At 37.8% G+C, this 14,587-nt stretch overlaps 2 protein-coding genes across 3 annotated transcripts in view; both read left to right on the top strand.

Moving 5' to 3' along the window:
- LOC107553274 (gephyrin-like) overlaps positions 1-9,972 on the top strand; it is a 107,285-nt gene extending 97,313 nt beyond the window's left edge. The window contains exons 17-25 of the mRNA XM_016235456.1: positions 1,114-1,233; positions 1,770-1,828; positions 2,206-2,359; positions 2,462-2,583; positions 4,139-4,226; positions 4,676-4,749; positions 5,600-5,664; positions 8,017-8,120; positions 9,967-9,972. Coding sequence (XP_016090942.1) covers positions 1,114-1,233; positions 1,770-1,828; positions 2,206-2,359; positions 2,462-2,583; positions 4,139-4,226; positions 4,676-4,749; positions 5,600-5,664; positions 8,017-8,120; positions 9,967-9,972 — 792 coding nt within the window. The remainder of the gene's footprint in view (positions 1-1,113; positions 1,234-1,769; positions 1,829-2,205; positions 2,360-2,461; positions 2,584-4,138; positions 4,227-4,675; positions 4,750-5,599; positions 5,665-8,016; positions 8,121-9,966) is intronic.
- The window catches only part of LOC107553288 (MAGUK p55 subfamily member 5-A-like), a 45,964-nt gene continuing 40,892 nt past the window's right edge, over positions 9,516-14,587 (top strand). For both annotated transcript variants that reach the window (XM_016235479.1, XM_016235478.1), the window contains exon 1: positions 9,516-9,714. The gene's annotated coding sequence lies outside the window, so the exon portion shown is untranslated. The remainder of the gene's footprint in view (positions 9,715-14,587) is intronic.

Here is a 14,587-nt window from a genome sequence, read left to right as displayed (position 1 = left end):
GCGGCAAGGAACCAGAATGATATGCATTCTTTATTGTAGTATAAAACTTGGGAGAAACCAGACTGTCTCTGGTGGGACATGTGATGTGCTGTCTGTATTTTGGCAGTTCACGGGAGAGATTGGCTTTATTAAAGTCCCAAAGAATGATTAAAACAGAGTCGGGGTGTTGTTGTTCTGTCGCTGTGATCTGATCAGCGAGTTTCTGTAAAGCTGAGCTCACGTGCGCTTGCGGAGGAATGTAAATACTGACAAGAATGAATGAGCAAAACTCCCGCGGCGAGTAGAAAGGCTTACAGTTAATGAAGAGCACTTCTAGATCTGAACAGCACATCTTCTTTAACACAGTTACATCTGTACACCACCTCTCATTGATGTAAAAGCATGTCCCGCCGCCGCGTGATTTCCCCGTTGATTCTGCGTTGCGTTCCGCTCTAAACAGCTGAAAGCCTGGGAGACTCAACACGCTGTCCGGAATGGTGTCTTTCAGCCAGGTTTCCGTGAAACACAGAGCAGCAGAGTTTGAAAAATCCTTCTTTGTCCGGGAGAGCAGAAGGAGTTAGTCCGTTTTTTTGGGTAGAGAGCGGAGGTTTGCCAAATGGATGCTAGGCAACTGCGTCCTGAATCCGCGCTGCCTGAGCTTCACAAGCGTGCCGGCTCGCTTCCCCCGTCTGCGCGTCCTGAAGCATCTGAACCACGCCGCAGCTCCCCCGACTACAATATCCAGCAAAACATCAGAATAATCGAAAAAACTGTGAAATATCGGGTGGTGTGTACTGCCGAATGTCCAGCAATTCGTCTCTGGTGAAACTGATTGCAGGGATATAACTAAAGACAGGACAAACTAACAAAAACATAAAAACAACTGTGGAGAACACCACAGAGGCAGCCATCACCGTCGGCGTCATCTTATGCATCCAAAATGCATATGCATAATGCCATATGACTCTGGTACAAATAAAAATGTATATGTATGTAGGTGTCATTTTGTGGGAAAAGTAACAATTGAACCCAGTTCCAGAAGGATGCAACATTAGTGTAGTTGTGCTTTCACACCAAAGATGTACACATGGATGTTTTCTGATACAGTGGTTAAAGATCTTTTTCTGTCTGTAGCCCATTCTCACAGTTATGCCAGGCCAAGTGATGAGGGTGACGACAGGTGCTCCTATCCCATGTGGTGCAGACGCCGTAGTGCAAGTAGAAGACACAGAACTGCTACGAGAGTCTGAAGACGTAAGTATATCACATTCTCAACCGCAAACTATTTTAACTATTTTATTAATATATGTAAAAAAACAACTCAAATTTCTAATAAATAACTTTAACTAACTTGAAGTCAACTATATCCCTAAAACAACAAAGTATGTTTCATAAATAATTTCTACCTCTGAGGATGTGCCCAATTTTGTTAGTTTTAGCTAGCTTAAGGGAACAATTTTCGTGTATTTGGTCCCAAAAGTGCATAAGTTCAAAAACATGCATAGTTAAAAGTATAAGACAATTAAAAAGAAAAACAACCAAATATATTTAAAATATAGAGAACAACACAAGGAATTTATGAATGCATAATTACTATAAATTATACAGCAGTACAATTTTTAAGGAAATTGCGATAGTATGTTTTGTATTATCTTAATTTAATATGGATAAAGCAAGGAACACACCACACAAACACATAGTAAACATTGTCTAGCAACTTCTCGTATAAATGAAAGTCCAATGTCATTCATGTGTGTGCGTGTCTCAATCTGGCTGGTTATGAATTACAGGGTACAGAGGAGCTGGAGGTGAGGATCCTGGTTCAGGCTCGTCCAGGACAGGATATCAGGTGAGTGGGACTAAAGTTTATTTCCTCAAAAAATGCCAAAGACTTTTTATAACTGACCAAATATTTTTTATCTTTACTGTATATCCATTCGTACAAGTCCATTTTCATCAAATGTACTGGCGTCCATGTTTGATGCAGAATTTTCTTTGAAAAAAGATTTTTGGATGTTTTTGAAGGAAGTCTCTTATGCTCACCAAGACTGCTTTTATCTTACCAACAATACAGTAAAAACTGTAGTATTGTGAAATATTATTACAATTTAAAATAACAGTTTTCTGTTTTAATATATTTTAAAATTTAATTTATTTCTGTGATGGCAAATCTGAATTTGTTATAAAAGCTGATGTTAAACGTTTTCTTGTTTCTGTCACACACAGGCCTATAGGACATGATATCAAGCGTGGAGAGTGTGTGCTGGCTAAGGGCACTCACATGGGTGCATCTGAGATCGGCCTCCTGGCCACTGTTGGAGTCACAGAAGTGGAGGTGCAGAAATTCCCAGTTGTAGCAGTCATGTCCACTGGCAATGAGGTAGGACTTTTCTGTGTGTCGCTTTGTTACTTTCTTTTGCCCATGGTAATTAAATTTTTTTTTTAAATGTATGTGTAAATTTATGTATGCTTATGTATGCAGTTGTTAAACCCTGAAGATGACCTTCACCCAGGCAAGATCAGGGACAGTAACCGATCCACACTGTTGGCCACCATTCAGGAACACGGCTATCCCACCATCAACCTCGGCATCGTCGGAGACAAGTCAGCATCCCTTCCTCACCTCCCACTCACACACACACACACACACACACACACACACCAAGCGTGGAGAGTGTGTGCTGGCTAAGGGCACTCACATGGGTGCATCTGAGATCGGCCTCCTGGCCACTGTTGGAGTCACAGAAGTGGAGGTGCAGAAATTCCCAGTTGTAGCAGTCATGTCCACTGGCAATGAGGTAGGACTTTTCTGTGTGTCGCTTTGTTACTTTCTTTTGCCCATGGTAATTAAATTTTTTTTTTAAATGTATGTGTAAATTTATGTATGCTTATGTATGCAGTTGTTAAACCCTGAAGATGACCTTCACCCAGGCAAGATCAGGGACAGTAACCGATCCACACTGTTGGCCACCATTCAGGAACACGGCTATCCCACCATCAACCTCGGCATCGTCGGAGACAAGTCAGCATCCCTTCCTCACCTCCCACTCACACACACACACACACACACACACACACACACACACACACACACACACACACAGACAGACACAGTCAGCTCTGCACATGTCTAAATCTTTCCAACCTCAGCACTCCTCAGAAACTCCAGCTCATATATTAGAATCGATACAGGATCATACAGCGCATCAGCAGAATTTACTGAAAGACAGCAGTTTCTGCAGTGCTCGGAAGAATTTTTCCGTCTTTATTTATATGTGCATACATATACTTTAGGGATGTATAATATGTATAAGGCGCATGTATAAAATAGGTTAAAAATGATAAGTCAGTTATATTGTTGTAAATTATCTGAATGAACTATAATATTTTTTCATTAGTCATTAATGCTTTTTTTGTGCTGTCCTCATTTTGTGGATATGGCATTTTGAGTAAAGTACTTAATACATTTAGTATAAATATAAAATATAACAATATATTTTGTATTTAGAAATATTTATATAATTGAATAATTATAATTATATTATTAAATCATAATATAATATGATATAATATAATGTTCAGAAATTTGAGGTTGGTTTTTATTTTTTTACTTTTTTTTAAAGATATCTCTTACATTCACCAAAGCTGCATTTATTTGATAATAAATACAGTAAAAACAGTAATATTGTGAAATATTATTGTAATTTAAAATAACAATTTTCTGTTTTTTTAAAATGTATTTATTCCTGTGATGGCTTAGTGTCAGTGTCACATGATCCCTCAGAAATCATTATAATATTCTGATTTGGCACTCAAATATTATGATCAATATCTGTTTTGTGGAATTTTGTGGAAACTGTGATGCTGTACATGTTTTCTTTTCCCCCTCGGGATGAGTAGAAGTTTTAAAAGAACAGCATTTTTTTGAAATAGTAATCTTTTGTAAGAATGTAAAAGCTTTTACTTTTAATCAATTGAACGTGTCCATGATGACTTAAAATATTAAATTCAGGTTACTGGTTACATTATATTTGCACTAATAGTGATAGAATAAGCAAACATTTTACACTTTTTACTTCACCAATATGCTAGAAATGGATTTTGCAAAGAAAAAAATTCCAAGTCATTTGGCATGATCATGTTTTCTAACCCCCTGCAGCCCAGACGACCTGCTGAACGCCCTGCACGAGGGCATTAGTCGTGCTGACGTCATCATCACCTCCGGGGGCGTGTCCATGGGTGAGAAGGTCAGTTGATGGGGTTGTCTGGAAGAGCTGTAACCTAATGAAAGGTCACATGCTTGAAATGTCCAAGCTTCTCACTACAGGAATGTGGCCTCACAGATAAATCTGCTTCATGTCAAGAAGAGGGTTCCATCAGTTTACTCAGAGGCCATGAGATCTCAGAGCAGAACTCTTTTAAGAGCTTATGCCACAGGTCACCGTATGTTTTCGTGCCATCTAGTGTATCTGCTTGTTTCTTGTCACAAAGCAGCATTTGTTAATCTGACCTTTTATTTTGGGTCTTTGCCCAGGCAGCAGTCCACTGACTGCCTCTTGGTCTTGATTTTCCGCCCTATTAATTAAAGCTCTTTAATTACCCGATGTTTCACTTCACCAGGCGCGGATAGATGTGTTGTCCTACATAAGAGGAGAAATGTAAACACTCATGCAAAAGTCTGTTTTTTTTTTTTCAGGACTACCTGAAGCAAGTTCTGGATATAGACCTCCATGCCCAAATCCACTTTGGCCGAGTGTTTATGAAGCCGGGGTAAGTGAGAGAATCAGTCTTAATCATGCAGAGCCAGATTTCCGTAAAGTCTGGATGGGGCAGCACTGACGTGAGGGGAGGCGTTTGGTTGTTGGATTGAGGAAATCTTGCTTTTTTTTTTTATGAACTAACTGCCATAAAACACTTTCAAGAATTTAATGCCATGACCTGAAAAATGTTGGGAACACGAGAATATTGATAAGAACCTGTGCATCCTGACTCCCAAAAGTTGCGAAGTACCAATCATTTTTTTTGTTTGCAATATGCATCAGATGGTTTATGAACATAGGCATCTTAATTCAACTAAGACAAAGCAATAAAGACAGAAAAAGAGCTAAATATTATTGTTTCAGTGTTCTTTTAGTATTACTTATTTCCTATTATAGTATTTATAAATATTTTGACTTAGCTTTTATTTTTATATTTTCCGTTTTCATTTTTTTATTTGAGTAATTTTGTTATGTGCTTTGTCAGTTTAAATCTGCATTTAGCTTTATTTAATTTTTACCTCAGTTTTTGTATAAGTCATTTAGTTTTTTTATTTCAGTTTTCGTTTTAGTAATTTTAGTACAACATTTCATCTAATGTTTATATTTTATTTCATTTCAGCTTTCTAAATCTATAGTGACACCAACTCTATAGTGGTTTGCCCGAGTATTGCAATTATTTTGCATTTATTAGAATTCAATCAAATGGCTTTCCCAACTTTTTTTGCATGTGTCCTGTGCGCGGCATATTATTCTTTTGCGCGGTCACAATGTAAGAAGTGCGCGGCCACGCTTGCGCGCCGCTTAAAGGGAACATTGCCTGGGATGTAGAATATTGATGCTTTATTCTATTTTTATTTCAGTTTGCCTACTACGTTTGCCACCTTAGACATTGACGGTACCAGAAAGCTGATCTTCGCCCTTCCAGGTATAATACGCTGTGTATGTGACATACTAAGTGTGTATGCAAACAAATGGAGAAGTTTGACAGGAAAAGTGTCTCTGAGTTGGAGCCGTTTAAAATTTACACAAATGAAAACACATACACACACAAACCCAGGTGACTTGAGTTTCCTCTTTCTTCCACGTACTCTATGTATTGTACTACTTACAGTAGAACAACTTCTCTTATTCTAACTATTTACATAAACTCACATATCTATATAGTACCATCTCCAAACTAAATGGTCCCTTCTCCATAAAATTTAATCAGCCCACGGTTGCCCACCTGTGTACCTTTCTGCAAACCTGCATCTCCCTGCTTGCCCATCGGTCCGATCAGCTTTCCCAGGCTTGCCCCCACCCCAAGCCAACTGTACTCCCACCTTGTGCCTTCAGAAACCAGGTGGTCGAGGCAGTGGTGACAGTGGCGATTTCTATATTCCCCTTCAAAGGTAATTTCACCTACAGAGACACAGGGGCGACTCTTCTGGAGGCTGTGCCCCTGAGTGACAGCGAGGCCAGCAGACTGCCTGTGCCTCCTCCCCCACAAGGAAGTAGGTGCTCTTAATTCAGGAAATAAGCCCTGTCTTCAGCCCAAGCTCAGAAAACGGAAATGGACTTGAAATTTTGACACGAAACCCTAATTACCAAAACACGAAATCTCTTTTTAGTGCACTTGGGCTCATTTGGGACCAGCATGTTATAATTATTAGACATTACAAGATGAAAACCTGAAAAGGCCTTTTCTAATCTACAGTAACAACCTCCAAAACACAATTAAATGAAACATAGGAATAATATTTTTGTTCTGATTTTCCAATGTGACACTTTCTGTTCTGTTTTCTGAGAGAAGCCTTGTGTTTTTGCTTTTTTATTTTTTATTTTTTTTTGCGTTCGTGGCAGTCCTTGTAGCTATTAGTTCTGTTGCAACCTTCCCAAAGCCCTTTCCGTTTTGTGTACTGTGATGTGGCTTAGTGTTTTGAAACTGCTATTTGTCTGATGTAGTTCTGTCCTCCTTTTGCTTTCAATGCCCTTCTTCCCTTCATGTTGATGTGGTGGAGGGCACCTCTGCACTTGATACACTCTTCTTCCTTAACTGGTTTCAGTAGTTGGTACACATTTATGTATTGTATTGAGTATTGGCTTGATTTCACACTTTATTTGATTGCTTTGGCATGAACCAGAGTTCAATTCCATTCCTAGTATTATTAGGCTTCGAAATGTACATTTACACAAATGTATATTTGCATCATCAGTGTCAGTGCAGCTTTCACACCAACCAGACAAACTGAACTCTGACATCAAAAATACTCCTTAAAGGGGCAGTTGACTCAGTTTTGTCATCATTTAATCACCATCGTGTTGTTACAAACCTTGTATGACTTTCCTTTTTCCATAAAACACAAAAGAAGAAGCTGAGCAAAATGTTAATGCTGCTATTTTTTATTTAATGATATAGGTATACAGAAAGAAAGAAATTAATAGGACGCATTACATTGAACAAAAGTGGCCGTAAAGACATTTTTAAGTTACAAAAGATCTATTTTTAATCAGTGTGGCTCTTTTGAACTTTCTATTCATCAAAGAAACCTTAAAAAAAATGTATAACGATTTCCACAAAAAAAGTATTATGCAGCACAACTATTTTCAAACTTATAATAAGAAATGTTACTTGAGCAGCAAATCAGCATTTTAGAATGATTTCTGAAGGATCATGTGACACTGAAGACTGGAGTAGTGGCTGCTGAAAATGCAGCTTTTCAGTTCCATGAATAAATTACATTTTAAAATAAATGAAGATAAAACAGTTATTTTAAATTGCAGTCATTTTTTTTAATATAACATTACGGTTTTTACTGTTCTTACAGAGGCTAAACTTTTGAACAGTAGTGTACAAGAATGAGGCTGAAATCTATGGAAGATAGTAATTTAAATAAATGTCAGTTTCCCTCACAAAGCTATTGCTTGATTTTAGACAACTTTTTTTTTTACTTTTATGGTGTTCAGTTGTTTCTGGAGCTTGATGGCCACTAATCACTGTATACTTGAATTGTATGCAGAAACATTCTTCTAAACATCTCCTTTTGTGTTCTCTGAAACACAAGTTCAGAAAGGTTTGCAACAAAACGAGGGTGAATAAATGGTGACAGAATTTGCATTTTGGAGGTGAACTGTTGCTTTAAAGACATCAGTGGTGCTTTATCAGGAAACAAACCTAATTCCTATCCACTACAGATGATCCACAGTTCAGAGAGATTCTGCCCCAGACCTCCACCTCTGACCCGAAATCATAAGCCAAAGTCTTCACCTCAACAGTCATCTCTTCTTTCTCTCTCAGGTAACCCAGTGTCAGCTGTTGTAACCTGTAACCTCTTTGTCATCCCTGCATTAAGAAAGATGCAAGGGATCCTGGACCCACGACCCACCATCATCAAAGCCAGGGTGAGCATGGCCACTAAAGCTCATGTTCTTGCATTGGTGGATACTTCAATACTGTACTTAAGTCAATTTAAATATCCTTACTTTTTCTAATATTTTATTTTGGGAAACCTTTCCAAAGAATTACATTTCATAAAGACGTGTTGTTCCTTGTTAATATGAACTGTAAAAATCGTTATACGCTCTGAGATGTGATAGCAATGCCCGATTCGTGAACAAGCTGATTCATTTCAATGAACCTGTTGAATCAGTCCACATATCGCACTGGACAATTCATTCACGAATTGGACTGATCCCATTCCGATCCCAGCTGTTCTTGAGTCAATTCGATTCAGTGATCCAGTCAGAGTGAGGCAGGACTCTCTGGTAGAAGAGATAGCGTATCTCAATGGGACCTTCCTGGTTAAAATAAGCCAAGAAGCAGGAGATCCTTTGAGCTTCAGTGTGTGCGCAACTGATAGCTTGAAATTTAAGTTACAAATGCCAAATTTTAGGATTCATTATTGTTAAAAAATCATATTTGATCAAATTATGTTTTGGCCACGATCATCAGTTGTTTGTTAACTACATCTGCTGTAAAATTGTGAGCTGTTTAAACCTGCTGTATGAAATGGTTGTATAAAATGTGAATCCAATATGTCATATATCACCATCTGAACGGTGTAGGTTTTAGGTAAAAACTAAACATAGTTATCTTAAGCAACTTAAGATAATGCAATAACATTGAAATATCACAAATAAATCTTCCTTGCTGCCGTAGCAGTTTCAAATGATATTTAAACTAGTATGTTTGCATAGCATTTTTTCTCTCTCTCAAAATAGCGTTTTTCTCTATTTGTCAATAGACGTTTACACACATTTTGTTTTTTCCTATTTTTAAATATACTATAGGGTGTATTTTATTTCTGCTTGTTTGCACTTTTCAATTCAGTATCCCAAATTGATGCATTGATATATTTCGTGTTTGATGCTGTATGACAAGTTTTGGTTACGAAACTTACCAAAACTTTTTCTTACTTACAGATCAGTACATATTAAGGGTCTGCATATAGGATGTAGGATGGAGTGCATAACATAGCAGAATAAACATTTATCGATCAGTACTTCTTACTTTTAATACTTTTTAATATTAGGTTTAATACTTAAGTATATTTAAAAACAAATACTTTTGAAATTTGTTTTTTTTTTTTTTTTTTTAAGTTTTAGCTCTACGATATTGAAAGTGTCTTAACATCTAAAAACTGAACAAGCCTCAAAAATCTCAAGCCGAAACTAACCGGTTTGTCGCCGCTCCACATTCTCAAGGAAAATCACATCTGATTGGACGATGGAGTCTAAGCGTGGTAGATCTGTCCAATCAGAAGCGTCGTCTCATGCGGTTGCCGGAGGCGCTGCTGAGCCGCTCTCCGTCAGCCAGTCGTCTCGCGCTCTCTCTCTCTCACACACACACACACACACACACACGAGACTCTGGAGCCGCGGCGACTCTTCACACTACATGACAACAGCCTAATGCGCTATTCTGTGAACAAAACCGCTTGTTTGGGAGTATTCATACACTAATTGGACTAAAGGGACGGCGTATCTAACGGAAGAGGTAAGCTAAGTGACTCTTTAAAGTTGTTTGGACGTTTAAAACGCGGCGTAAGTGGTGTTTGCAACAGGTTGTCTGGGAAAGAAAGCAGCGCTGCACTTCGGGAAGTGTCCAGCTAACGTTAGCTGCGTTAGCTATGCAAATATATTTAGCAAAACACTAAAACAAACTCTAATTTTTTTGCAATAAAGCTCTATAAACATCAAAGAGACGGTTTATAGGAGTTTTAAGTTCTGTGTTTCCCTATTTTTTTAGTTTTGAGGGCATACCAAGCTCATACCACGGCTGCACCTCTCAAAACCTAATGAGCTGCCTAACGTTACATATGCAGCATTTTTAGGCACCATAGGCGCGTTTATTGACCAAAAAGTGGCAGCTCACCAGGTCTTGAGTCAAGTTACCCTGCTGCTTTGGATTAAGTTACTATGAATGGGGAGATACAGGCTGAAAATGGCAAAACTAAGGATTCATCCAGCTCTTCAAACAGCCTGTTGAAACTGCGTGGAAGTTTCTTTAATCGATACACGGACTGCCATTGTTCATCTGCCTTCATTACAGCCATTAGGACACAAATGTCGCATTGTTATAATTTCTGAACAAATAACGTTCAGAAATCTGATATCACTGACTCTTCATATTCTCTCTGGAGTGATTACTGGGATACTATGGCTCAAAGCTGACATGGGAAGGGCGTTATCGTTTTATTTTATGGCTGAATTGCCTTGGGGAAGTAGAAGGGAATATATTTCACCAGTCAGAGACATATCTAGCGTTTAAAAGTTGATCATTTTTGCATTATTAATGAATAGAAGAGCATGTGTCATTCATGAAAATGGCCTCGGATTCTAGACACTCTGGCCTGTGTTTACTAGGCATGTTAAAAGTGTTTGTGCTTATAACATTGAGTGTTCAGTGTGCTGGCTTATTTGATCAACCTCCTTTTTGCATATACAAAGGACACTTGACAGGTTGATGTGCTAGTGAAAGAGAGAAAATAAAGCTGGAGTTTTTCAATGTTGATCTATTCTTATGTTCTTAGATGCAAACGTTCACACAGAGTGACTTACTCAACTTAACTCAAATGTTTAGATATATATTTCATAATCTCATATTGTTACCTCACTTTACTGTGGGTAACTGAATTAAACACTACCTATTGCTATTGATAGTATTATGTTGTTAATTGCCACAGAAAATAATTTTGACTATGTATATATATATAATTTCCTTGGTTTCAAGGTTCCCACATTCCTGGAAAACCTGGAGGTATCAAGCAATTTCAAAATCTGTCTGATTTTTATATCTGCAAAAGCCATGGAAATGAATAAAATCTACATAGGTCATGGAAATTTCAATCAAATGTTTTCAAGTTATGCTCAACCTAAAGTTTTTCTTTCCATAGAAAAAAAGTAATATAATAATGCTTTTACTAATAATGCTTGGAATAGTCATAAAAATCTTTGGTCGGAACATGTGGGAACCCTACAGTATTATTGAAAAAGCAAACAAATAAAATGTTGACAAATATAAATAACGTGAAAGTCTGTGAGAGTGTGACAGTTGACCCATAGACTTCAACTGTAAGTGTTTCACTCTCAACGTTTTGGCTTGCTTTTCTTTGTCTTGTAAGATGATCCTTTTTATATGTCACCTAGTCACCAAAAAGTCCCAGCAGGGCCTGGCTGTTATCCATGTCTTCGCTCCATTATTAGGAACACAACTGACAATCGTATTATTTTCTCAGGTCATAAGCTGCGAGTCAGCTGGCTGCTCTGTGTTGTTTAAAGATAAGTCTTCACTGCATGCTGTGATATAATTCAGCTTCAGAGGTGGCCGAAGGTAACCTGTATCAGCACCGTCACAGAGATAGCTAACCTTCCCTGCTATTTATGCGTATGTTAAAGTCAAAGATCATTTGTTCCAGAGTAGAATTCAGGGCAGATGATGATGATGATGATGATGATGTTAATGGGTTATTTATGGCAGTTGTGTTTGTTTAGTGCAGGTGTGGAGTTACTGCACAAATAAATTATGCTATAACAGGTGATAGAGGTTTTTGGCTCTGAATCAGATGGGCTTTCTTTCAAGGAGATGGTATCTGTTTTCAGAGTAGAGCGAGAGGTGTTAATGCCAGCATGCTCTCAAATCATATTACCTCACCGCCACGTTCCTTCAGTGAGTCTGGCATGTCAGACTGATGAAATCTGATGGCCTGGTGGATATATTGTAGGATATAGCATACAGTGGAAATAATAATCATTTATATCTTAATTTATTTTATATTAGGGCTGTCAATAGATTACAATTTTTAATCAGATTAATGACACCCATTTTTCTGTTATTCATTGCGATTATTTGCACACTTCATGAAATTATGCAAACACCATTTATCTTCTTTAACACGTCAGTTTGGTCATTTGCTATATCCAGCAAAGTAAACCAAAAGATTGAAGGGTGATTCTCACAAATCTATATTTTCTGCAAGTTTTTTTCAAGATAAATTTAGGACAAAAAAGGACACTTCGAGACTCCAAAAATTACACCAAAGAGCCAAATGATATAAGGAGTCTATATAATTGATACATGTGTGCACACATCAAAGAAAAATATGCTGAAAAAAAAAAATCAGAATTGAATAGTAGGTGTTTAGTGCTACAGCAAAGAGCTTGTTTACATTTTAGACAAGTCAAGTTGCTATACCAAACAGGACCACATGGAGATGTCAAAAAACCCTAAACCAACTGCCCTAAGCTGACTGCATACCTACTACAGTACACGGATCCATTCAGAATAACTAAACACAGCAACATACACATGACAAATCAAAACATCATCCTGAATGTGAACATTATCCTGAAAACAACGTGAATGTACTGAAATGTGCCTTTGTATAAATACAATGGATGATCTGTGCATCAAGAGAGCTCATACACGGTTTGTTTGTGGATCAATATATCAGATTCATGTGTGCTTACTGTATGACTCCTGTATATCACTGCAGTCGTCTTTACCTTGATTGCAATCCTCGTCCATCAAAACTTAACTAGCGAGATGCTGGTTATCCAGCCGAGAAAAGTAGTTTGCGTCTTATCTGGCCATACAGTGGTGGGATGTTTTGACATTATGTTGAGTCTGGGCTCTTGGTCTTCAGAGACAATCACAGAATATGACAGAGCTCTTGTTTTAAAGTGAAACACACTGGAATGTGTTCACTGGAATAATTCACTGAAATTGCAACGTGAGTCTCTATTCTCTCTGCCATCTCTGATGTAATCACCCTGGTTTTCTTTACATTAGCGCTGTTTTGGACCGATTGTCTGAATGCATTTGCTTACTAGATCATTGGACTGAAAACTTTCAGTTTAGAGGCTTAAAATGATCTGATCGCAAACAGAGAAAGCAAGGTCATATGATGCTATTTTAAAGATCATTATTTTGTGTATTTGGTGTAACAGAATGTTGACATGCTTTAATGTTCAAAAAACATTCTTTGGTAATGGAAAATGTAAATTTAAATACAGAAATACAATGCCATTTTGAATATTGCATTGCCATTTTGCATATTGCATTTTAAATTGAATTTCGCTACCTATATGCTTCCATAGTGATTTGCCAAATATCTCAAGCGTGTGACGGAAATGTTACGCCCCTTACCATATGGTGATGCCCTGTCCCGGCCGGAGCGATGAGACAAAAACAATAAAACCCATTATAAACGAGGCATTTGTTGCATCCAGTGGGAACATAATTACGGATTATAATGACTTATACTGTTTTTTTACACGTTGCGTTGCATCGCGCCGCGTAAACATAAAACCATGTCTGCATTTGTGATCGGAGAAATGACAAACAACAAGCTACTCTACACTGCTCAAAGCTCGCGTTTGAATCATCAGTAGCAAATCCTTTAAATGAAAACGTACTTGCAGTCTGTGAGTCAGAACAGCCAGCATTGTAGTCTACTCTTCCAGGATCAGGAAACAGTCCTCCATAAAATGCGCTGCACACATCTGAATATTTGAGTTGAACTGTTATGGAACAGTGTTGTAAATACAACCTTACCACTGATTTCTAGTTGTGTCCTCTTTTTGAAGGCCAAACATAGTAGTTTCGCTTTCGCAACGAAACACACGGCGGGCTAGAGTGAGCGGTGGCCTAGAGCAGTGTTTCCCAACCGGGGTGCCGTCTGTCGAGAGCAGGGGTGCCGTGTAAAAAATCATTTTTTAATATTTTTAAATTGCTAAAATGTTCAAAAAGCATCTATTATAAAAAATACATTTCTGATGTCGCCAATAATTAGAGATGCACCGAAATTTCGGCTGCCGAAAATTAGTTCACCCCTCAGGTTTCACTTTCACGTGGTGTGACGCTCTGCGTATTATCCCACTTTCTGCATGTGCACTCCGCTCAGCTCCACTCATATACCGTTCATGCTCATCGGAACAGCAAAGTCCACTCAAAAATTGAGCCGACAGGAAACATCGATGTAGTACAGTATTATTTCTGTCTGCAGTAGCCCTACTGTTTTGTAACATGGTGTGGTGGTATATGGACAACTCTGGTAAGGCTGCCCTCTCATTCATTGATCTGCTAACCGCTATGCTCACGTGTTCTGATAATAATAGCTTTCTAGGACTAAACATTATTTGGATAATTGGTAAAAAAAAAAAGTTAAATATCTTAACCCTACTGTTAGACCTACCTGAAAAACTAAAAAGCAATTTATTTAATTCAAAGGCCTGTCATTATTTTTTATTTGTGCTATCATTATTAATTTCTTTATTTGTTCTTTTTTTTTATTTTTTATTACTGACTGCTTATCATTTTTTATTCAATTCAAAGTTTGAAATCAAGCTATCTCGTGCTACTGCACCAA

Source organism: Sinocyclocheilus grahami, unplaced genomic scaffold, assembly GCF_001515645.1.
Source record: "Sinocyclocheilus grahami isolate Dianchi unplaced genomic scaffold, SAMN03320097.WGS_v1.1 scaffold468.1, whole genome shotgun sequence".
Lineage (NCBI taxonomy): Eukaryota > Metazoa > Chordata > Actinopteri > Cypriniformes > Cyprinidae > Sinocyclocheilus > Sinocyclocheilus grahami.
This window is presented reverse-complemented; position numbering and strand designations above follow the sequence as displayed.